The following is a 26,448-nucleotide window of genomic DNA, read 5'->3' on the forward strand; positions in this document are numbered from 1 at the left end:
AAGGTGGGGGTGGGGTACTAGTATGGGCTGGCATCATCAAAGATGAACTTGTGGGACCTTTTCGGGTGGAGGATGGAGTGAAGCTCAACTCCCAGACCTACTGCCAGTTTCTGGAAGACAACTTCTTCAAGCTCAAGCAGTGGTACAGGAAGAAGTCAGTATCGTTCAAGAAAAACACATGATTTTCATGCAGGACAATGCTCCATCACATGCCTCCAACTACTCCACAGCGTGGCTGGCCAGTAAAGGTCTCAAAGAAGAAAAAATAACGACATGGCCCCCTTGTTCACCTGATCTGAACCCCACAGAGAACCTGTGGTCCCTCATAAAATGTGATATTTACAGGGAGGGAAAACAGTACACCTCTCGGAAGTGTCTGGGAGGCTGTGGTGGCTGCTGCACGTAATGTTGATCGTAAACAGATCAAGCAACTGACAGAATCTATGGATGGAAGGCTGCCGAGTGTCATCATAAAGAAACTGTTCACAATTTTTTGGGGGTTTTGTTTTTGCATGTCAGAAATGTTTATTTCTAAATTTTGTGCAGTTATATTGGTTTACCTGGTGAAAATAAACAAGTGAGATGGGAATATATTTGGTTTTTATTAAGTTGTTTAATAGTTCTGCACAGTAATAGTTACCTGCACAAACAGATATCCTCCTAAGATAGCCAAATCTAAAAAAACCCACTCCAACTTCCAAAAATATTACGTTTTGATATTTATGAGTCTTTTGGGTTGATTGAGAACATAGTTGTTGATCAATAATAAAAATAATCCTCTAAAATACAACATGCCTAATAATTCTGCACACAGTGTAATAACAGCAAGAGCAGGCGGTGGCTGATGGGAGTATTCATCAGTCGACGCCAGTGATCTAAATAAATATAAAAAAAAACAAAACAGTGTGTGTTGCTCTATATTTTTGATAACCAGCCAGGCAAAACGGACATCGGTTCTCAGCCTGGACGATTGCATCTTGGACCCGTTTAGGTTGAAAACGGTTTATCTACAGACATGGATTAAGGTGTGGAACAGAACAATGGACAGGTGGAATTGGGCGTTACGCAAGTATAACAGTGTTTGTTATTTTTAAATAAAGTAAATGCGTGTTCCTTTTTTATTTCAAATAAAGGACTATTCTTGTGGTGTCTTTATTTACAATATAACTCTAGGATTAGTAATGGAGAGGTGTCTAATAATGCCTCTTCTTTACTAAGCTGTGGGCTTGATGTCACTTGAAAATCATATGAAAATCCTCATTGTTAAAACCACTTTTTATTATTTAAAAGCAAGGCACCCAACCCCACCTATAGTGAGAAATAAAACACAAAACCAACAAAAATAGCCTCTACCCACACACTGGATAATCATTCCTTCACAGCCAAAGATGGCTATAATAATCTAAGATGGACACTAGCCACTTTTTGTAGATAGTATTCGGTCCACTGTGAAGGAATGATTATCCAGTCTATGCATCATTCATATCGCCATATGTGTTCAGTCACAGTTTGTCTCTTTTGGGGATCTAGGTCTTCCCTAGCTTAGTAGTCTATTGTATAGTGGTAGAGGATCCTCTAGTGTGTGGGTAGAGGCTATCACTAGTGGCTGTAGGGCATATCAGGGCCCATAGGGTTAGTCATCATGAAGCGGGGGCCCCATAACGTTCCCCCTAGGGCGTCTACCTCTGCAGCCAGGTAGGGGCATATATAGGTGCCTCAGCTAGGGCGATATAGCATTTTCCCATTAGTTTTATCTAGTTTTGGTTTGAGCACATTTGTTTTTGTTGGTTTTGTGTTTTATTTGTCACTATAGGTGGGGTTGGGTGCCTTGCTTTTAATTAATAAAAAGTGGTTTTAACAATGAGGATTTTCATATGATTTTGATGTTAAACACCTCGCGCCAATTTGAATCTTCGTGAGATTAGTCTTGATGTCACTTGACAATACAAAGGTGACATCAACCCCACAAATATGAACCCCACTTGCAACTGCCACAGGGCAAGTGGGAAGAGCCGGGCAAAGCACCAGATTTGGCTCATCTATTAGATGAACCTTTTCTGGGGAGCCGCGGGCTGCTATTTTTAGGGTGGGGGGACCAATATCGTTGGCCCCTTACCAGCTTGTGCATACCAGCCCCCAGCTGTCTGCCTTAGATTGACTGGTTGTTAAAAATTAGGGGGACTCCATGCCTTTTTTTTTTTTTATTATTATTTATTTAAATAATTTTAAAAACTGAGTGGGGACCTCTATTCTTGATAACAAACTTTGCTAAAACTGACAGCTGAGGGTTGCAGCCCACAGCTGTCAGTTTTGCCTGGCTCGTTATCAAAAATACTCCAGCAACGCCTGCTCTCGTTGTTTTAGCGGCAGCAGGCTGATGGGAGTAGTAGTCCTATCAGCCGACGCCAGTGACCGCAGGTAAACTTTATCTCAGATCACAGCTGGGGGCTCACACCGTCACCTTACAGCATGGGAACTTGGGCTGTCTGACCGGTGTTAATGATTTTACCGCTGATCAGAGGCAGTGTTTGCTGCACTGTCATTCACATGACAGCGCGGCAAACACTGGATGTTCGGTCCCCCCATTCAAGTGAATCGGGTACTGTTCTGGTATCCAAACTTTTTTTTTTTTTTTTTAATTGTTGGGCTGAACCTGCTGGACTCGGACATCCAAGGGTCCGCCCATCTCTAGTCCTGACACTTTCCTAATGGAGACTTTAAAGAAAGAAGGATTAAGCATCTTAAATTTCCACATGCCCTATTCTTTATGCAACTTTGATGTGGTCATAAATTGTAACCTTTATCTATCTTGTGAACTTTCTGAGCCAAAGTCACTCTCTGACGGATTCCGTTAACTCAATCTGCTGTCTACGTATTGTGATGCATCTCGGCTGCAGCTGCCAAGCGGTTTTTTTTTTGTTTTGTTTTTTTAATATGCATAAAATTAGTTGGCTTTTATTAAAAACTTAGCAAACACTTTTTGCAACAAAAGGTGTCCATATTGTTAAACGTCTTTTTTTCCTATATCACTGTGCAGCAAAAATTCAGTCTATACCAAAGAAAATTATGGATTATAAAGGCACAGCCCCATTATTTTATCTACAGATAGTCATTACTAAAGCTTTAAACTTTGCTGTGATCACTTTTACCTGATAAATTAATTTCTGATAAAGAATCCCTGGTAGATGTACCCACTGCAGTGAGCAGATTAATGGACTGATCAGTAACATGGTTACAGAAGCTCAGATCCAGTTTGGAAAGAAGAGGCATGTGCCGAATCATGAGTCGCAGTGAGGTGTCTGTGATGTCCAGTCCTGCTAGACGAAGCTCTGTAATATTCCTCAATTTACTGCGGTTGTCCATCTGACCTGCGAGAATTTCAAAGAAAGTGAGTAATTAATAGTTTCCTGCATAAACTGAAAGTGACTGCAGGGATGTTAGACACCACAAGTCATCTAGGAGACATAACTGAAATTATACTGAAACAAATAACACTTTACAACTCTGCATTGTTTTATGGCTGTATTACCTGGCCTGTTGTCTGTTGGAGGTGACAGAAGGTCCCTCATCTGTGCATCTTTAAGCCCTTCCACCCATTGTACATTTAGAGTTCTTAGCAATGGACAGCTAGAACTACAAAGAGCAGAAACAGCAATCCAAGAGCAACCAGATAAATTAAGCTCACGTAGGGCTGGAAATAGAAAAATAATGCATGTATTAGAAAACAGGTGATATATGGTAGGTTGTACAACTAAAACAGAACATTTACTGCACCAAAAGTCTCAGTTTTTAACTTTCACGAAGTGCAAGTGAATGTATTTAGAAATAACACAAGAAAGCCAATTCTATTAGTCATATGATTCCTATAAAGCAGAGGTGAGGAACCTCAGCTCCTTGGGCCGTTTACACCTCTCAATTGCGTTTTTTCTGTCCCCTGGGGACCAAAGTACTTGGGTGGGCAGCTGTATTTTGATGGCCGCCAGCCCATTTATTTCTTCTTGCTTTGTGTGCATGCAGTGTTCACTACTGAAAAAGGATGAGCAGAGCAGATTCATATAAACATGTGAGAAAAGGGAATATACAGCCAAATTCAGACGTTTATGTATCACGCCCTGCAGGTCTCTTGACCCATAATCGGCAGCCTCAAATACGTCTCCAGGATGCGGAGTTTGGGTCAGGACACTTGCGGTCAGTCTGGAAATCATGGTCTGTATTCGGATAATGTTTCGAAGTCAGAATTCAGCACATCTTGCATTTTATCCATTGGCATCTTTGCTCATTCTGGACATAGTAGTAAAGGGGTTAATCCAGATCAGCAACTGTCAGCTATCTGTCTGTACATGCATACATGGAAGGATGTCTATCACTGCATAAGTCTACCCACTTATGTATTTAGACCAGAGTGAGCAGAGAATTTTACAAAAAAAATATAATCAAGCTGAATATTTTTCCTATATAAATCAATATTCCCAGCTCATCCTTCTGCATAACATGTTGCCAATTGATTGCACAGGATTTTCAACCTTTCAGATTCTCTATGATACCTTCCCTTGTCAGGTACAGGCGTATGGAGCAACAAAAGTTAACAGGTGATCCAGGATCTGCAATGTCAAAAACTGTAGTTAAAACTTTATCTTTATTAGAAAAAGTTTAGAAACGGGATGTATATAAAAACATAGCGTTAATCATCAAAAATCACCAGATCTATGCGAGTGAGAGCTCTTAATCATGATAGTGTGTGTGATAAAAGAAGAGGTTGCTAAAAGAGAAAAAAACATTACCTCTATCCAATGACAAAGAAATATCATCATGATGAACAGCTGTCGCTCAAAACGTGTAGACCTCATGTCTTTGATGTATATCGCAATTGCTGGATCACCTGTTAACACTGCACTCATTATGGAATTTCTCCTAGTCCGGTGAGTTGATGATCTATGCCCTTCACCTTTTTTGTTGAATCTATGGGTGTATGGAAAAAGCTCAGGAAATGAGCCCGCACCACACTTGAAAAATGCAGGCTGTGCTATAGAGCTAGCATCTGGCTGCAACAGCATCAATCAGAGCTAAGCTCCAATCTCTGCTGTTAACCCCTTAAAATCAGCTGTCAACTTCTTGCAGGCATTTAAAAAAGGGTGATCCAAGATGCACGCATCATCCTCTCCCTCCAGAAATCATGGCAGCTAGAGGCCTGCTGAAGGCCCCATGGCTGCCACCTTGGTACTCCAGTGGGCTTCATAGGAGAGCCCTGATTGTTAGCTATATATAGCAATATGGCAGAATTGCAGTATATAGAACAAACTATCACAGGTTCAAGTTCCATTAAAGGAAAAAACAAATCATAAAAATTCAAATTCTCTCCCTTTTCCTCTTTTAAAATAAAGACGTATGAAAAATGAAAAACATTCAGTATCGCCAATACATAAAAGTCCAATATATGAAAAAATAAAATTAACCCATACACAAACAGTTAAGGAAAAAATAAGAACCGCCACATTACATCTCAAAAATACAAGAAAAGCTGATTAAAAAAACATTGTGTACTGAAAAAATTGTATCAATAGAAATGTTAATGCACCACACAAAAAAACAAGCAAACAAAAAAACACACAAAACAAAAAAAAACACAAGCCCTTACACAGCTCTATATGTCCAAAAAAAGAAGCTATAGGTCACAGAATATGGTGAAAACATTTTTTTTGGTTTTAGAAATTTCTGACTTTTTTCACCACTAAATTATCAGGTAATGTGTCACAAAATGTATTTATAGACGGATAAACCTAATAATGCTATACGAGAAAATCGAGGCCACTAAATCTGATACTATTGATACGTTCCAGAGCATCTGGGATCCCTGGATCCAAGCGCACAATGATGACAATTTTTCCACGACAATGTCCCTCGCCATTTAACATATAACAGTGCCCTAACGTTTGGATTTCTGCAGTTTATTGGTATATCTGACCTAAGTACTCATGTCAGCTTATCTCTTGTCACTAACACTCAAAACCTCTGATCCCCCCCCCCCCGTTTTTTTTTCTCCCCCCCCCCACTAATCTGAATATGACTAAATTAAGACTGTTGTATATCAGATACTTGCAATTAAGTTTATACTATAAAGGATATTGTAATGTACTTCACTGCTTATGAACCCGTTATATATTTCCCCCTGCGAGGGGATCCTTGATTCTTATGATTTATGAGTCTCTCATGTTAAAAGAGGTTTTCTGAAATAAAAACCGTTGAAACTAAAAAGTTTATTTATAAATGTATAAAATGAAATGGACTAATGCTTTTTTGTTTTTTTATACCTTTTTAACTGAGCCACTGGGGCTGCCATTTTTATTTGCTGGTGTGTAATTGTCAGATCACAATATTTACACACCACAAATACGGCAGCCACAGGGCATAGGAGACTACCATCAGTGACTGACTGACCCAACTCCTATACTGTGGCTGTCTCAGCTGTGAACTAGGCATGCTATAGGGGAAGCCTGGCCCCATTTCATTGAAGCCCAGTACTGGGTTACAGTTTCTCTGTCACCTGTAATTGCTGTGATCTGAGCAGAGTAGTCATGTCGATGCAGCACACAGATCACAGTAATTGCTGGTAAACAAAGGCCCGAGCATCAAGGTGTGTCTGTAATTTCATCCAGTGACATGTAGTCAATGCTGGATGAAATCACCGCTGCAGCACTGGTGCACAGACCTATACTCACCTGTCACTGCATGTCATGTAACTGCGGCACTGTGGTCACAATAATAGCAAATGTGAGCTCATCAGTTATTACAGATCACAGCAATTGTCTGCTGAGCCATGTATCTAATCCTATAATGTGATACAGTCCACTGGAGCTATCTAATCTTTATATATGTCATACACTCCATATAACCATATATCTAATCACATCATGTGTGATATAGTTCGATGAGCTGTGTCTAGTCCTATTGTGCAATACTGACGTGAACTGTGTAATTACTGTGATCCAAGCATTGCAGCTGAAATAAGTTGACTGCTCAGCTCAGATCTCTGTAAGGAGCAGAATAGTCTTCAGTGACACTGTCTACACCTCAGTATCACATTGCAGACAGCAATAAAATGGCGCTGCACTGTGATCCTAAACTTCATTCTCAATTATCCAAACACACAGAAGTGGAAGGGAGGCGTGACATCAGACACATGTGAGTAAAACCTGCCCACATCTACTGCTGTCAAAAAGTGAGCTAGATTATCCATTTTTCAATTGTTGAAAAAATTATTTTTGATTACATCTCTTTAAAGGGAACCTGTCACCCCCAAGATCGAAGGTGAGCTAAGCCCACCAGCATCAGGGGCTTATCTACAGCATTCTGTAATGCTGTAGATAAGCCCCCGATGTATCCTGAAAGATGAGAAAAACAGGTTAGATTATACTCACCCAGGGGCGGTCTCGCTGCGGTCCGGGTCCGATGGGTGTCGCGGTCCAGTCCGGGGCCTCCCATCTTCTTACGATGACGTCGTCTTCTTGTATTCACGCTGCGGCTCCGGCGCAGGCGTACTTTGTCTGCTCTGTTGAGGGCAGAGCAAAGTACTGCAGTGCGCAGGCGCCGAGACTCTCTGACCTTTCCCCATGAAGACAAGAAGAGGATGTCATCGTAAGAAGATGGGAGGCCCCGGACCGGACCGCGACACCCATCGGACCCGGACCGCCCCTGGATGAGTATCATATAACCTCTTTTTCTCATCTTTCAGGATTACATCGGGGGGGTTATCTACAGCATTCTGGAATGCTGTAGATAAGCCCCTGATGCTGGTGGGCTTAGATCACCTTCGATTTTGGGGGTGACAGGTTCCCTTTAATTAAAATAAATAAATAAACAATACAGGTTTGACAACATAATCGTAGTTACCTGAAGAGTCATGAGACCAGGTCATTTTTATCATATAATGAATGCAAAAAAAAAACCAACCCACAAACAATGGCAGAATTGCATTTTCGCCATTACACTCTATTTGGAATTTTTTGCACATTTCTCAGTACATTTGTAGTACAATGAATGTTGGCATTCAAAAAAGGCACATACAAAAATTAACCACTGCACGAAAGATAAATATCGTATTTTCCGGCATATAAGACGACTGGGCGTATAAGACGACCCCCCAACTTTTCCAGTTAAAATATAAAATCTACTTAAAAGTCGGGGGGTCTTCTTATACGCCGTATGTCGTCTTATAGGGCCGGTGACTAATGTGCTTTTTGGGGGGGGGAGTGGTCCTGATGACGAAGAGGGGGCATCTCACAGGAAAGTGTGAGTGGAGTATCCCCCATTACCTCATTGTAGCTGCAGTGTGGGGTGTTGGGGAGCGGCGGCGGCCACCGCCCCACAGCACAGCACCCATGCGGCACAAAGAGGAGCAGCAGCTGCCGCCTCTCCCCAGCACAGAGACCCCATGCTACAGCTACAATGAGGTAATGGGGGATACTCCACTCACACTTTCCTGTGAGACGCCCCCTCTTCGTCATCGGGACCACTCCCCCCCCACCCACCATATACACATTGGTGTCTGCACTCGGCGTACAAGACGGCACCCGGCGTATAAGACGACCCCCGACTTTTAAGAAGATTTTCAGGGGTTAAAAAATAGTCTTATACGCCAGAAAATACAGTACTTTATATTTTAGCTTCATTTTGGCCTCAAAACCCCCACATAAAAAGTATACTTAGGCTACTTTCACACTAGCGTCATGCACTGCACGTCGCTATGCGTCATTTGGTTGAAAAAACGCATCCTGCAAAAGTGCTTGCAGGATTCGTTTTTTCACCATTGATTTGCATTAGCGTCGCATTGCGACGCTTTGCCACACGTCGCAACCGTCGTGCGACGGTTGCGCAGTGTTGTGGCGGACCGTCGGCTGCAAAAAACGTTACATGTAATGTTTTTTACTGCCGACGGACCACCATTTCTGACCGCGCATGCGTGGCCGGAACTTCGCCCCCACCTCCCCGCACCTCACAATGGGGCGGCGGATGCGCTGGAAAAATGCATCCGCTGCCCCCGTTATGCGGCGTATTCACTGCTAGCGTCGGTACGTCGGCCCGACGCACTGCGACGGGCCGAGTACGACGCTAGTGTGAAAGTGGCCTTAGCGTTCTGAACACTTCAATTCGAATAGATCAACAATTTAGGAGATGTAGTAATGTTTACATATTTCAAAACAAAACAGCATCTCTGTGGATGTGGTGCTTTCTCATTGTAAAATGGAAAAAAAAAGTGATTGAACATTTGTGCAACATTGTACTCTTATGTAATGGTGTACATTAAAGCTGTGACACTCGAACCCTTAACAAAGGTGCACAAGTAAGGTCACTTAGGTAGAACCACAGTGTCAGAAATAAAGGCCGATAGTGACAGACCGTCTTTCAAAATTTCAAGCAAACGATCGTTCACAATAACCAACAGTAGACTACTTTTTGACTTAATAGTGAAATTTGAAGTTGGAATTTCTTCAGCTACTGTATCATGATCGAGTGATCACAGCCAATAATTTGATTTACAAAAACAATTTGGGAAACGGTCCTGATCTGATGGTCTTCCTTCGAGTAAAGGTAATCTGACCTCTCCACCCAGTCTAAAATGTCAATATTAATACAAATCTGGTCAATATACAAGATTGATGGTTGAATACCTGGGAGTCGGTTCATGAGCCAGCTAAGCTGTTTTTTTGATATATTTGTCCAGCTTAGATCCAAGGACACTGGCTGTCTTCTGATTATCCCACTGAGCATAAGAGGAGTGATGGATTTGCAGCGGTTTTGGTCGATATGTGTCCACAGTCTTTTATCACAACACCTATCATAAAAATTAGAAATCAGAAATTGCAGTGCTAATGTCAACATACAAGAGATATTGATATAACTATCAGCAAACACTGTTGGCAATATCAACCACTGTTGTACAACTTCTGTGGAGTGTATCTGAGAAGGCTATCATTCCCTTACAACTGGGACAAATATGTTGGTCCCAGTAGCAAGGAAGATTAACAATAAAAAAAATTAAATAAAATTTCCCTCCCCAAAAGGTAACGGACAATACAAAATTCAACATAAATAAATAAACAATCAAAGCCACTGCTTCCCAAACCCATCACAATGACCCAAAGTAAATACACCGTGTGACTTTATATTATAAGAGCTTAGTCTTAAACTGTGAAAATTCATCCAAAAATATTTCTCACATTGTAACAGGAAAGAAAAACGTATGTTTGTTGATTACTCACATTATATTTTTTACAACTGAAAATCTGAAATGCTCCATTATTAAAAAATAGGTTTCTACTTTTTGAATATTGACACTTTCCTCCCATTCATATTTCCTCCTATATATTTTTGTACATAGCCTGGAGTATGTAGCATTAATTAACAGGGAATGTTCACACACCAATTAAAAAAAGCAGAGTATAACCAGAAAAAATGCAACGGAAATTCTGTACAATTTTTGTGCAGTTTTGGCTTTACTGCCGTTTTCCTCATTGAGATCAAAATGCATTAAAATTGCTGAAAGGATTGTTATGCTGCATTTATAAAAATAAAAAGTACCACAGTTTAAAAATGCAAAAAAAAAGTTCTGGGAGAACAAGATTTTTTTCATTTTGCTATTATAAAATGCTACTCCCCGCACAAAGAATGCAACATTTGAACAAGTCCTTAATCTGGGAAACAAACAAAATCCATTTTAGAGCAGTTTCAATAAGGCAATGTATTTAATAACGGAATAAGTCATTAAAATTTCTAAACAGAACACAAGACCAGAAGTGAATAAATGCTGATTTGCATGGATTTACTGGAAATAGGGCACAGCACTGACATCCAAATATACTGTGTGCAGAATTATTAGGCAAGTTGTATTTTGATCACATGATACTTTTTATACATGTTGTCCTGCTCCAAGCTGTTCAGGCTTGAGAGCCAACTACCAATTAAGTAAATCAGGTGATGTGCATCTCTGTAATGAGGAGGGGTGTTGCCTAATGACATCAAAACCCTATATAAGGAGTGCTTAATTATAAGGCAACTTCCTTTCCTTTGGCAAAATGGTCAGAAGAGACATTTGACAGGCTCTGAAAAGTCCAAAATTATGAGATGTCTTGCAGAGGGATGCAGCAGTCTTGAAATTACCACACTTTTGAAGCATGATCAACGAACAGTCAAGCGTTTCATGGCAAATAGCCAACAGGGTCTCAAGAAGCGTGCTGGGCAAAAAAGGCGCAAAATAACTGCCCAAGAATTGAGGAAAATCAAGCGTGAAGTGGCCAAGATGCCATTTGCCACCAGTTTTGCCATATTTCAGAGCTACAACGTTACTGGAGTACCAAAAAGCAAAGCAAAGGTGTGCGATACTCAGGGACATGGCCAAGGTAAGGAAGGCTGGAAAACGACCACCTTTGAACAAGAAACATAAGATAACACGTCAAGACTGGGCCAAGAAGTATCTTAAGACGGACTTTTCAAAGGTTTTATGGACTGATGAAATGAGAGTGACTCTTGATGGGCCAGATGGATGGGCCAGAGGCTGGATCAGTAAAGGGCAGAGAGCTCCACTCCGACTCAGACGCCAGCAAGGTAGAGGTGGGGTACTGGTATGGGCTGGCATCATCAAAGATGAACTTGTGGGACCTTTTCAGGTGGAGGATGGAGTGAAGCTCAACTCCCAAACCTACTGCCAGTTTCTGGAAGACAACTTCTAAAAGCAGTGGTACAGGAAGAAGTCGGTATCGTTCAAGAAAAACATGATTTTCATGCAGGACAATGCTCCATCACATGCCTCCAACTACTCCACAGCGTGGCTGGCCAGTAAAGGTCTCAAAGAAGAAAAAATAATGACATGGCCCCTTTTGTTCACCTGATCTGAACCCCATAGAGAACCTGTGGTCCCTCATAAAATGTGAGATCTACAGGGAGGGAAAACAGTCCACCTCTCGGAACAGTGTCTGGGAGGCTGTGGCGGCTGCTGCACGCAATGTTGATCGTAAACAGATCAAGCAACCGACAGAATCTATGGATGGAAGGCTGCTGAGTGTCATCATAAAGAAAGGAGGCTATATTGGTCACTAATTTTTTGGGCTTTTGTTTTTGCAGGTCAGAAATGTTTATTTCTATATTTTGTGCAGTTATATTGGTTTACCTGGTGAAAATAAACAAGTGAGATGGGAATATATTTGGTTTTTATTAAGTTGCCTAATAATTCTGCACAGTAATAGTTACCTGCACAAACAGATATTCTCCTAAGATAGCCAAATCTAAAAAAAAAACCCTACTCCAACTTCCAAAAATATTAAGCTTTGATATTTATGAGTCTTTTGGGTTGATTGAGAACATAGTTGTTGATCAATAATAAAAAATAAGACATACTGATAGGGAATTTAGATTGTGAGCCCCAACGGGGACAGCGACGATAATGTGTGCAAACTGTAAAGCGCTGCGGAATATGTTAGCGCTATATATAAAAATAAAGATTAAAGATTATAAAAAATAATAATCCTCTAAAATACGACTTGCCTAATAATTCTGCACACAGTGTACAATGTACTGCTAAAACCTTCTTACTACACCATGTCACAGGACTACTGCCATTAGTAGCACAATTACTTAGGGATTTCTGGACTCATGTGCTGGACTTGGTTTAAAGAAGTTGTCCACTACTATAACTTTTTTTTTTTTTTTTTTTCATCTTGCTATTATGTGCCACTGAAAACATCCACTGTCTTTATTTTAGCAATATTACCTTTTATCATGCGGTAGCAGCACATCTTTAGTGCTGGATCCAGCTCTCATGGGGTTAATCGACAACTTCCTTTCTCCTGAGTTATTGTGCTGTAATACTACAAGTTCCATGATGCTTTGCAGCCTGAACCTACCACACCCACTCCAAAACACACCCAAACCCCCCCTCCTCTCTCTTCAAAAAGATTTGTGATGTCATTTCTGTCCAACCTCCTCTTTTACATTTGTCCAACCCACACTCCATTACACACAGATAGATAGATAGATAGATAGATAGATAGATAGATATGGGATGGATAGATATAGATACATACAGATATATCTATATATCTATTTCCATAGATATGTCCATATCCATGTATCTAAACCCCTTCACCCCTGGGTTTTTTTTTTTCGTTTATCGCTCCCCTTCTTTCCAGAGCCATAATTTTTCTGTCTATATGGCCATGTGAGGGCTTATCTTCGGCGGGACAAGTTCTACTTTTGAACGACACCATTGGTTTTACCATGTCGTGTAACAGAAAATGTGAAAAAAATTCAAAGTGCAATGAAATTGCAGATAAAGTGCAATCCCACACTTGTTTTTTGCTTGGCTTTTTTGCTAGGTTCACTAAATGCTAAGGCTGTGTGCACACGTTGCGGATTTGATTGCAGATCCGCAGGTTTTTTTGCTGCACAGAATTGCATCAAATCCGCAGTGTAGTGCACAACCAATGTAAGTCTATGGGAGCCGCAGACTTGTTGAGCACATGCTGCGGAAAAGGCCACACCGAAACGCAGCTTTTTTTTCCCGCAGCATGTCACTTTTGTGCGGAACTGCAGCGTTTCTTCACCCATAGACTTGCATTGAGTCGGGCACATCCGCAGCAAAACAGCAGATGTAAAAAAGATCTGCAGTTTTGCTGGAATGTGGGTCCGAGAAACGCTGCAGTTCGGGAGGAGGGAAGTGTGTGGGCAGAAAGTAGGCAGTGACTGTGTGCGTGTATATGTGTGTGCTGGGTCTGCGGGCTGTTCGGATGTGTTCGAGACTGTTCGTGTGTGTGCGGGGCTGTTCGGGTGTGTGTGGGACTGTTCGTGTGTGTGCGGGGCTGTTCGGGTGTGTGTGGGACTGTTCGTGTGTGTGCGGGACTGTTCGGGTGTGTGCGGGGGGTCTTTTGGGGTGTGTGTGCAGGCATCATCTGATGGGACTACAAGTACGCAGCATCCAATCTGCAGCTCATTCGGATGTAATCTGGACAGTGGACACACACCCTATGCTATCCATACATCTATCAATAGATATATCTATCCAGATATATCTATAGATAGATATAGGAATAGATAGATGTATGCATCTATAGATCTATCTATATGTAGATCTGTCAATCCATTTCATCTGTCTATCTGTGTGTGTAATGGAGTGTGAATTGGTCAAATATAAAAAAGGAGGTTGGACAATAATGACATCACAAATCTTTTTTTTTTTGTTCAATAATACATCTTTATTTAGCTTTCAAAAACGCACCAAAACGCATAATAACCGCGCAAAAACCGCACCAAAAGCGAATTTAAAAATGCATCAACCGCGCAAAAAACTGCATAAAAAAGCCTCAAAACGGCACCAAAATTGCAGATCTCCAGAGTGCCAAGTATTCCTTATTTATGTTTGATGGGTTGGATACCTAACTTGGGCACCTCCAAGAAACCCTGAGTGCTGTGGTCCATATCTCTGCACCAAAATTGCATCAACACTGCACCAAAACCACACCAAAAACTGCATCAAAAACACATCAAAACCGCACCAAAATTGCATCAACACTGCACCAAAACCACGCAAAAACCACACCATAAACTGCATCAAAAACCCATCAAAACTGCACCAAAAACGGCATCAAAACCGCACCAAAAACTGCATCAAAACCGCGCAAAAACCCACACCAAAAACTGCATCAAAACTGCACCAAAAACAGCATCAAAACTGCACTAGGTTTTGATGCAGTTTTGATGAATTTTTTGGTGGTTTTGATGCTGTTTTTGGTGCAGTTTTTGCGTGGTTTTGATGCAGTTTTTGGAAATAAATAAACGGAAAATGTGCATGATTTGAATGGAAACATGCATGAAAAAACGGATTCAGAGGCTGGATTCATCATTTCACATCTCAGTTTCATAAGTTTTTTTGCCGGATCCGTCGCTGTGCGTTTTTTTGCCGGACAGAAAAAAACACCGTTCCTCTTTATGTGTTTTCCGTCCGGCGGAAACAGATTTTTTGACTGATCCGGCAAAAAACGGATGAAACGTGTGGCCATCAGGCGCAATCCGGCGCTAATACAACTCTATGAAAAAAAAAACGGATCCGGAGGAAAAAAAATGGATCCGTTTTTTACAAAAATAGCCGGATTGTGCCTGACGGCAAAAACCTGATGTGTGAAAGCAGCCAGATATATGGATAGATACATCTATGTATCTATAGATATATCTATCTATAAATATATCTATAGATGGATATATCCATAGATATATAATAGAAAGGCCGATGTTTCTAAGGCTACTTTCACACTTGCGTTTTTAGCAATCCGTCTTTTTGGGAAAAAAACGGATCCTGTAAATTTGCTCGCAGGATGCGTTTTTTTACCCATAGACTTGTACTAGCGACGGATCGCGACGGATGGCCACACGTCGCATCCGTCGGGCAACGGATCCGTCGTGTTTTGGCTGACCGTTGGCACGAAAAAACGTTCAAGTGAACGTTTTTTTGTCTGTCGCGTCCGCCATTTTCTACCACGCATGCGCGCCCAAAACTCCGCCCCCTCCTCCCCGGACTTCGGAATAGGCAGCGGATGCGTTGAAAAACTGCATCCGCTGCCCACGTCGTGCACAAATTTAACAATGTGCGTCGGCCCGATTCATAGCGACGGACTCGTACCGACGCAAGTATGAAAGGCCTTAATGAGCGTTGAATTCAATAAAAAAAAGGAAAAAAACGGCGTGAGCTCCCGCGCAATTTTCTGCGCCAGAGGGGGAAAGCCAACGGCCGGGGGCCAATATTTGTAGCCTGCTATGAATATCAGCCCGCAGCTGTCTGCGTAGCCTTTACTGGCTATTAAAATAGGGGGACCCCCCAAAAAATGATGTGGGGTCCCCCTATATTTTATAGCCAGAAAGGCTACACAGACAGCTGCGGGCTGATATTCATAGCCTAGGGAGGGGCCATGGATATTGGTCCCCCCGGCTACAAATACCAGTCCGCAGCTGCCCCAGAAATGGCGCATCTGTAAGATGTGCCAAATCCAGCACTTAGCCCCTCTCTTCCCACTCCCGTGTAGCGGTGGGATATGGGGTAATAAGGGGTTAATGTCACCTTGCTATTGTAAGGTGACATTAAGCCGGGTTAATAACAGAGAAGCGTCAATAAGACGCCTATCCATTATTAATCCAATACTAATAAAGGGTTAATAAAAAACACACATTAGGAAAAAAGTATTTTAATATTCTTCATTTAACCATACTTCAGCACCTGCAAAAAACGTAAAATAATAAACCGTATACTACCTGTCCGTCGTAGTCCAATTATTAACGAGTGTCCCACGACGATCTCCCCTATAGAACAGTGACATCGGGTGATGTCACTGCTCTATAGGACCCTCAGTGACACACTGACAGGAGACAATGGCTCCTGCAGTGCATCACTGAGAGGTTACCTTAGGACAAAGTCTCACTTTATGGCAATTGCTGCCTGGGAAAATTTCTCAAACAGCAATGGCAAAGTGAGACTAGGGACTATTTTCTCACAGGGGCATAGGAATACATTGTGGAAGGATACCTTCCATCATTGTATTCCTGGAGCCCCTGGAGAGCGGTCGCATCACCTGATGCTCCTGCTCTCCACGGGAGATCGTCGAGGGACACTTGTTTTAATTGGATTTCTGTGGATCAGGGAGTATATTGTTTGTTTATTATTTTAATATTTTGTACAGATGACACGGGCTTCGGGGATCAAAGTGACAAGTGATGGTGAGTATGTACTCTGTTATATGTACAGTATGTATGTACGTACGTACGTACGTACTGTATGTGGCATGTTGCATGTCACATGTCGTTGCATGGTGCATGTCATTGCATGTCGCATGCTGCAGGTCATCGCATGTCATATGTTCCATGTCGCCGCATGGTGCATGTTGTTGCATGGTGCATGTCATCGCATGTTGCATGTCGTCGCATGTCATATGTTGCATGTCGCCGCATGGTGCATGTCATCGCATGGTGCATGTTGTCGCATGCCGTCGTATGGTGCACGCCGTCGCATGGTGCATGTCGTCACATGTCATCGCATGGTGCATGTCGCCGCATGTTCCATGTCATCGCATGCTGCATGTCATCGCATGTCATATGTCGCATGTCATCGCATGGTGCATATCGCATGGTGCATGTCGTCGCATGTTGTCACATGTCGTATGTTGTCACATGGTGTGTGTTGTATGTATGTATGTAGTGTATATGTGTATGTGTTTTTTTTTTTACATTCAACACATTAGCCGGATGACGGGACTACTACTGTCCCATCATTGGCTAATGTGTCACTTATTGTCACTGTAGCAGGCAGAGCCCGATGGGACTTGTAGTCCCATCGGATGAAGCCTGCACAGAGACACCCCCGCCGCCCCGCAGCAGACCCCAGCACCGCCCGCACATACCGGCGCCGGCCCGCACAACCCTGCACATACCGGCGCCGGCCCGCACAACCCTGCACATACCGGCGCCGGCCCGCGCAACCCCGCACATACCGGCGCCGGCCCGCACAATCATCCCTGCCTAGCCCCGCCCGCACATCCCTGCCTAGCCCCACCCACCCCCCAGCACAGCCCCGCAGGCAGCCCCCAGCCCAGTCACTCTTGATGAGTGACTGCTGACTGTGAGCCTGGGGTCACGCCTGCTCATGACGTCACGTCAATTTCCAGAGTCTGGAAATTGACGTGACGTCGGCGGAAATAAGCGGTGGCTGCAGCCTGGGGGTCATGTGACCCGGACTCAGCCGCCAGCATAGCGCCGCTCACAGGCGAAAACGGCAACAGAAGGTACTTGCACAATTCATCAGGGGCCCCGGGGGGATACATTGGGGGGTTAACTGAAAGTAGTGGACAACCTCTTTAACTGTTAAACTGCTGCTGGGTGAATGTTGGAGAATCTATTTGGTATATTGCACTAATATATTTAGATTAAAGTCAATTTTAATTAATTAGAAGGATTGGGAGATCAATAACTCAATATACAGTACACACATCTGTTGCAGCATATAATCCAATCACAGTTATTCTACTGGCGCTGCACCAAATCATTAGACTGAGACAATTAGCCATCTTGCAATAGAAGACAGGACTCATCCCCACACTATGCTGCCCTCACCTAGAACGGGACAGCCTCAGAGGTCTCCTTTAAAACACGCACTGCACAACACAATAATGAAGTAAGTCACCAAACACAAGAAAATAGACTTGATTACCATCTATTCCACGTTTTGCAGACTCTCATACAGATGCACAAATCCCTGTGGCTGAGGTAGCTAAAGATGGCCATCCAGACCTCTCTTTGCATCACATGAGTCGCACCATTCTCCAGAGGGAGGGAATCTGGAGGAGGGCTGATTGGAGGAGGCCTTATTACATGGCGCTCCATCTGCATACATTTGGGAGGTGATAAGGAAGGAGGAGGGCGTGTAACTCTTGGTGTGCTTCTTGGGCTTGGGGAAGACTGATGCCTGTACTCCTTTGGTGTCCCATTTAGTTTACTGAACCGATGCATTCTCTCCCCATTACTGTTCATACATTTTCTGGACTCCTCGCCCTCACTCTCTGGTTCAGATTTGATGGGATGATGGTTCTCATTAGCCAAGCTGTTCTCGGTTTTTTGTATCTCTTGGTTCAGTTCCTTGCTCAATTCTTTACTCAATTCTTTGTTAAAAACTTTCCTTTTCCTTCGGTTTTTCTTCTTTTCCTTAAGCTCTTGACCTTCAGTACTAGGACCAGCAGTTGGTGAGCTGGATCTTGACTGGTCACTCTCCCTAGGTTTTGGGACTGCCTCTTGTAAATCATCGTCGGGTTCTTGTTTTATGCGTCGTAATGTCTTGACCATGAGGGATTCAGGTGTTTTCCAAGGTCTTTTCTGAAATAATAACAATTACAGTTTTATTTTGTTTAGATTGAGAAACAGAAGCAATGGCAAATACTATATAAACTAACTACAAAGGATGCAACAAGAAAAAGGAATCCTACAACTTGTCAATTTTTTACTACATGACACAATATTTGCCACTTGTTAGCTGGAATAGATAATCTTTTCTAGTATTTGTACGTGCTGGGGTCACCACTACTAACACACTTCTGATCAGATTTAGATGTATTTGAAAGTCTATCAAGATTCCCTCAGTGACTGGTTGATTTGATGCTTGAGGTAAAATGTGTCCTGTAAATTATAAATCTTTCCAGCCAAAAGCCAGTATTCACCTTTCTGATCAAACTAAATTCAGCACGTGTCAATTTATGTGGTAATAATTTTGGAATCAGTCAACATAGCAAAGTGATTCTGAAACTGCATTATGACACATTTTAATTTACATGGCCTTAAATTTACCACTAAAATAATTTATTTCTTAAAATATCTGGGGGGGGGGGGGGGTGTTACTCTAGAACAGTGCTCCCCAAGTCCGGTCCTCAAGAGCCACCAACAGGTCATGTTTTCAGGATTTTCTTAGTATTGCACAGGTCATTGAATGCTTGCCTGTCCAGGTGATGCAATTATCACCTGTGCAATACTAAGGAAATCCTGAAAACATGACCTGTTGGTGGCTCTTGAGGACCGGACTTGGGGAGCACTGCTCTAGAAAAATGTACAGTTTTTACAAAATTTAATTTCTGTGCACTTGAAGAGGACCTTTAGTGCAGAGACAGACTGACGTATGACTTGTGGGCGGATCACATTGTAATCCTTGTACTGGCTGTCTGCAATCCTGACTTGAGCTTGACAGCTAATAATAATAATAATAATAATAATAATTTTATTTATATAGCGCCAACATATTCCGCAGCGCTTTACAACTTATAGAGGGGACTTATACAGACAATAGACATTACAGCATAACAGAAATCACAGTTCAAAATAGATACCAGTAGGAATGAGGGCCCTGCTCGCAAGCTTACAATCTATGAGGAAAAGGGGAGACACGAGAGGTGGATGGTAACAATTGCTTTAGTTATTTGGACCAGCCATAGTGTAAGGCTCGGGTGTTAGTGTAAGGCTCGGGTCTGCATAGAAATACATAACGCTATTATGCTAAGGTCAGGAAAGGTGCCAGTCCTATCCGTGCAGTGCTATGCGATCATCGTATGAGTTCTATGGCAGTCTATCCCTGCCCTTAACAAAATTGTGTTTCTGCGTTTATGTGCTGCATGTATACCAACTTAAACCAAGCTCAATTTTTTTTTTTCCTTTGTATTTTTGGATTCTGTGCAAGGTGGGATGTGGCCTCCCTCTCCTGAGCTGGAAATTATATTTAAAGGCTTCCCCAGGCAGGTGTCCACAGATCAGGACCTAGTCTTTTTGTCTGCCCTTATTCACACACGGAGGTCAACTCTGACACATGATAAGGTTTTTAATATTAGACATGGCTTTTATGCCACTTTGATCAAAAACAGTATTACTAAGAACCCTGTGTTATTTAAATGCACTTTTGCTTTTTACTTACCGTATATACTCGAGCATAAGCCAAGATTTTCAGCCCATTTTTTTAGGCTGAAAGTGCCCCTCTCGGCTTATACTCAAGTCATTGTCCCAGGGGGTCGGCAGGGGAGGGAGAGCGGTGGCTGTCACATCATACTCAACCCCTCCTGGCACTGTCTCTGCACGTCCCTGCTTCTCAGATGGTCTCTGGCGCTTGCAGCTCTTCCTGTGTTCAGCGGTCACGTAGTACCGCTAATTAAAGTAATGAATATGGACGCGTCTCCACTCCCATAGGCATGTGGCACATATTCATTACTTTAATGAGCGATACCATGGGACCGCTGAACACAGGAAGAGCTGCGGGCGCTAGAGACGCAGGGAGGTGCAGAGACCGTGCCAGGAGGGGGTGAGTATGACCTTTGCCTGAGCAGTCACAGCCAGAGGACCCGGAAGACCCAGCGGTGCGTTGCGGTGGAACGGGAACAGGTGAATATCTCAAGTTCCAGGGACTTGAGCCACTGGTGACACCGACACCTGGACCCCCATAGCGCACCGGTGGGTCCTCGACCGGCACCTGGCCCCAAGCGACTAGAGGGAAGTGTAATTTTTATTAATTATTTTTTTTTATCGCAGAAGCATATGGGGCATATTATTCTATGGAGCATCTTATGGGGCCATCAACCTTTATGGAGCAGCATATGGGGCATATAATTCAATGGAGCATCTTATGGGGCCATCATTAACCTTTTATGCAGCACTATATGGTGCATATTATAATATGGAGCATGTTATGGGGTGCCTTTGTGCAGCATTATATGGGGCATCTTATGGGGCCCATCATGAACTGTATGGAGCATTATATGGGGCTCCTGATTCAATATGGATATTCAAAAACACTTAACCTACTGATGTCTCAATTAATTTTAGTTTTATTGATATATATTTTTATTTTTGAAATTTACCGGTAGCTGCTGCATTTCCCACCCTTGGCTTATATTCGTGGCAAAATTAGGGGTCTCGGCTTATACTCGAGTATATACGTTATTTAGTTACAGCAGGGTTTTGTTCATTTTGCTTCTTGTAGGTTTTGTATGCGTTATGGCCAATGTGAACATGTGTTTATGTGCTGCATGTTTACCAACTTAGGCCTCTTCCACACTTCAGTCTTTTGGCGTCAGTCTGAAACCGCCATTTTCCTCAAACAGCGGATCCGCCTTTTTTTTTTTGGCGGATCCGCTATTTTTCCATAGACTTGCATTAGCGACGGATTGTGGCGGATGGTCGTCCGTTCCATCCGCCATGTGACGGATCTGTCGAGATTTGACGGACGTCATCTAGACATTGACGGGCATTATAACGTTTTTTGTCTGCGCCGAAATGGCGGTTCGCGACGGATCCGTCACGTCCGACATTCCATAGAATGGCCACCTATGGGCGACGGATCCGTCGCAACCGTCATTTGGCGGATCCGTCGCCCCAATCCGCTTTTTCAATTGCGCATGCTCCAAAAAGTAGATACTTTTCCCAGACAACCCCGAAGTAACGGATCCGTCAAAAAAACGGATCCATTAGAACAGTTTTCTCAACAATTGTGACGGATCCGTCACTATGTCGGAGCAGACTGACGCCAAACAACTGAAGTGTGAAAGAAGCCTTAAACCAAGCTCAATTTTTGTTGCTTTTTTTGTGTGTCTAGTAGTTGAACATGAACAATGTAATAGTGGTGGCAAAGCAGAATTTTTTTTTATTTTTAAATTTCGCTTCTCCACTGTGGAAATACTTGCAATCAAAGTATTTGGTTCCTAACAAGTTACATTTTGTTAAACGGGTGTCTAGGCTCTTCACAAAGAAAAGTCCACAGTCACTATGTGAATCCTCACATTGCACACAGCAGACGAGATACTGGCCAGTCTGCAGCCTGGCTGTGTCACGCTGCACTCTGTGTGACCCATAAGTCTCTTGACTTCTGAGGCTCCATAGGATTTAATTGTAACCGTGACTTCAGTCTCCTGTATGGTGCACAGAAGGAGACAGCTAGTTGTAATTGTGGTGTCGTCACTTAGAAGCAGAGCGAAATACTGGACACAGATTATATGCATGTACAAATATTTACTACATAGATAATTTATTAGTGGTTGTGCTTCTAAAAGTTAACAGAGGCCTGAATGTAGTGAATAGTTCCATTAGGTGGTTCATGCAAGTCCAGTTTTTCTGCACTTTAGACATAAACCTTAACATAACTGCTCAGCATGGAGCTCGAGATACACGTGATATTAGCCTTATTCTAATTTTAAGGACAATGTTCCCCCATGGGGGGTAAATAATCTGACAGTTAGGGTATGTGCACAAGTTGTAGTTTTGCCTGTGGAATTTTCTGTGCAGATTCTTAATCTCTTGGCAGAAAATGCAGGTAAAAATCTGTGCGGATTTGATGCGGATTTTCATGCGGATTTGTATGCGTTTTTGTAGGCTAAATAAAAATCTATTATTTAACAAAAAAAGAATTGTGATGTCATTTCTTGTCCAACCTCTTCATTTACATACTCCATTGAAGAATAATGTTTACACACAGAAAGATAGATAGATAATATAATATATAGTCTATAGATAGATAGATCTATCAGGTTTCATTTTTTTTTCCATTCTATAATTAGTTATTTTACATTCCTAGAATTATTTTTTCCTTTTTTGTTAGTTTGCTTTTTTCTTAGACCCTGTGAGACAAATACTCAGTAGTATCATCGCTGGTCTATGATCGCTTGTCTTACACTAACAAAACTGTCAAGACTTATGGCAATGCCTAAAAGGCACCATACCTGACAGACTCAGCTCATTTTATGACTTCTTAGGGTATGTGCACACGCTGCGGATTACTCTGCGGATTTTTCCGGACTGATTTTGGTAAATCCGTACTGCAGATTTCCTGCGGTATTACCGTGGATTTACTGCGATTTTGTGCGGATTCCACCTTCGGTTTTACACCTGCTGATTCCTATTATGGAGCAGGTGTAAACCGCTGCGGAATCCGCACAAAGAATTGACATGCTGCAGAATAAACAACGATACGTTTCCGCGTGTTTTTTTCCGCAGCATGTGCACTGCGGATTTTGTTTTCCATAGGTTTACATGGTACTGTAAACTCAGGGAAAACTGCTGCAAATCCGCAGCAAAATCCGCAACGTGTGCACATACCCTTATTGCCACAACCATCAGCACCCCGTAATTATGTCACTGTGATGGAGTTGCGATGGGTACATTAACGTGAAAGAGGGAGCCCCATTCCTCTCACAACCATCCAGATGCCGCACTCGCTACTGTCTGCAGCATCTTGAGGGTTAAATAGGGACTGAGTGTGCTGGCACAGGAGCTTTGCTGTCGTTTAACCACTTAATGACTGGGCCAATTTTTTTTTTAAATCTGACATCTGTCACTTATGTAGTAATGACTCTCTAATGCTTCATCATATCCCATTGATTTTAGAGATTATTTTTTCCTGTCACATTATAATTAATGATACATTTAATTTGATATGTTTTACAATTTGGTATAAAAATATCAGAAATTTCACAAAAAAATTAAAAAAAAAAATGAAATTTTCAAACTTTGAATGATTATCCCTTTAATCCAGATAGTCATACCACACAAATACATTAATAAATAACATTTCCCTCAGCACCATTTTTGAAATGTTGTTTATTTTAGAAGGTTTAATAATGAAGTATGCAAATTGCCCCTTCAGAGAAAAAGATGACAAACTCTATAGCGCCACTTGTTGGAAGTAGCGATCCTACAAGTCACAATCAACCCTCTAACGAGTCGTACAATATGACTTGGGATAAAAGCCAAATCATTATCTCGATTCGCAGATACGGTGTTTCGGGCTGTTGGCCCTCGTCAGTGCAAAGCATGAGAACTGATTTGGCTAGGTGAGAGGCTCTCTTTTTTTCTGAAGAGGCAATTTGCATATTATATTTCCCAGAGGAGCATTGCACGGCGAATAAGCCTCCTTACCTTGACAAGCCAGAGCCGGTATGTCACTCTCCATAAGGAGAAACGTTACCTAATAAAGTAGCAGTAATTTTTTCAAGGAAATGTACATGACTTTTTATTAGGAACCTGTTCAGTTTGGAAGTAACTTTGGAGGTCCTATATATTGGAAACCCCCACTAGTGATACCATTTAAAAAAACATTACTTTCAGGCAGTTTATTAACCCTCCAGGTGCTTTTTAGGAATTAATGCAAAAGTGGAATAACAGGAATGAAAAAGCTGATTTTTTACCACCTAAATGTCGCTGATTTCTGAACAGGCCACTATAGCCGTCAGACTTTAAGATTGTTATTTGGCCATGAACTGCCATGGCAAACATCAGGCCCACATGATCAAAATCTCAGGGTGCCACTGGGGTTGAAGAGGAAGCCCCCCACACTGTTAACCATTTAGATGCTGTAGTCACCATTGACAGCTGCATCTAAGGGGTTAAACAGATATGGTCAGCAAGATGTCACGATAGTGTATAAGCCGACAGCTGCTGGATTGTCACTGTATGGGGATGCTATTATATCGCAGGTCAGTAAAAAGACGTATTGGTGGTCATTAAGGGGTTAAAAGAAAGCCATCACCAGGTTTTTACTATCTTAAACAAGACCAGCATAATGTAGGGGTAGGTAACGAGATTCCAGTGAATCACTTACTTGGCTGCTTGCTGCATTTTGTTTTAATCTGCTGCAAATATTACTAGTTCTCTGAATGCAGAGGCCTGCATAATCCTGCCCACACCATTGATTAGAAGCTTTCTGTGTACACTGTGCATAGGCAGGAGGCTGCCAATCAGTGGTGGTGGCGGGGTAACACAGAGCTCATGAATATGGAGGACTACCTGGCAGTAGGTTTACTAGTGCCACAGTAATAGAAAAAGTTACTCTTAACAAACTTAGAACAAAAATGACAATAAGCAGCCTAGTAAGTGACATATCGCTAGACTCAAGAGTGTGTCTCTACATTATGTTGCTCTTACATTAGGTGACAAAAAGCTGGTGACAGATTCCCTTTAAGCAATGCTCCCAGAGGTGATAATGAAAGGGTTAAAACAAACAATTGCAAACAAATCACATACATTAGGCTACATTTATTAAAAAACTACCAAAACTATGCATGTATCAAACCTGCCATGACACAATGAAAGTCTCTGTCTGAACCTGCCATTAGAATGCATGGACAAACGGATTAGATAAGTATATTTTATGGGCTGAAAGTGTCACTCATCAGTGGGAAAAAAAAAAAAGAAGCACCAATTGATATTCCTCCAGGAACAAAAATACCTTTTTCTTGAAGAGCTTCTCTTCTTTTCCATGTTTTAGCTGAAAAAGAAAAGACTGCTATTAGAGAGACAAGCCACTTAGACTTCTTTCTACGAGTATAGCATACTTTACAGTACAGTATCACTGCTTACTGGCCTTCTCTACTCCAGTGTTCCCTTGTGAACACTTCCTATCCTGCACAGTTCAATGACAGAGAATTTCTGTCACTATCTATATCAATATCCACGCTGTAACTATCTATACTCAGGGCAGGATGTGGACTCCTATACAGTTCTATTTCATACCTCTGTGACTACACTGAAATGTCAGAAGTCAGATTCAGCAGTAGAATCGGGACACTAGAGAAGCAGGCATCAGGGCTGGGACTTTTAAAAAAATAAATGTATGTTTATTGTGCAGCAAAGCAGTTTAGTATATTGTTTGTAGCAATTTTCACATTTAAACCTTGATCAATGACCTATCGAAAAGAAAAACTGTGAAATGAAAAGAAACAAAGGCAGATATCTAAGATACATCAGTAAAAGAATTAATGCCTCTAAATAGAAAACATTTTCAGGATGACTTCAGTTTATTGCCTTTTTAATGTTTAAAAAAAATAGACAAAACAAAACACGTAAAAGACTTTTAGATTAAGGCCAGGCATAACAGGTTTGTAGAACGTAAAATAGCAGTCACTGGGT

General features: G+C 42.0%; 1 protein-coding gene across 9 annotated transcripts in view; it reads right to left on the reverse strand.

Moving 5' to 3' along the window:
- The window catches only part of KDM2B (lysine demethylase 2B), a 292,449-nt gene that overhangs the window by 4,034 nt on the left and 261,967 nt on the right, over window positions 1–26,448 (reverse strand). For all 9 annotated transcript variants that reach the window (XM_077293070.1, XM_077293063.1, XM_077293056.1 and 6 more), the window contains 5 exons: window positions 25,769–25,807; window positions 18,236–18,894; window positions 9,666–9,829; window positions 3,530–3,691; window positions 3,150–3,368 (listed from right to left, as the gene is read on the reverse strand). In XM_077293070.1, the coding sequence (XP_077149185.1) occupies window positions 3,150–3,368; window positions 3,530–3,691; window positions 9,666–9,829; window positions 18,236–18,894; window positions 25,769–25,807 (1,243 nt within the window). The remainder of the gene's footprint in view (window positions 1–3,149; window positions 3,369–3,529; window positions 3,692–9,665; window positions 9,830–18,235; window positions 18,895–25,768; window positions 25,808–26,448) is intronic.

The sequence above is a fragment of the Ranitomeya variabilis genome, chromosome 1 (genome assembly GCF_051348905.1).
Source record: "Ranitomeya variabilis isolate aRanVar5 chromosome 1, aRanVar5.hap1, whole genome shotgun sequence".
NCBI classification, from domain to species: domain Eukaryota; kingdom Metazoa; phylum Chordata; class Amphibia; order Anura; family Dendrobatidae; genus Ranitomeya; species Ranitomeya variabilis.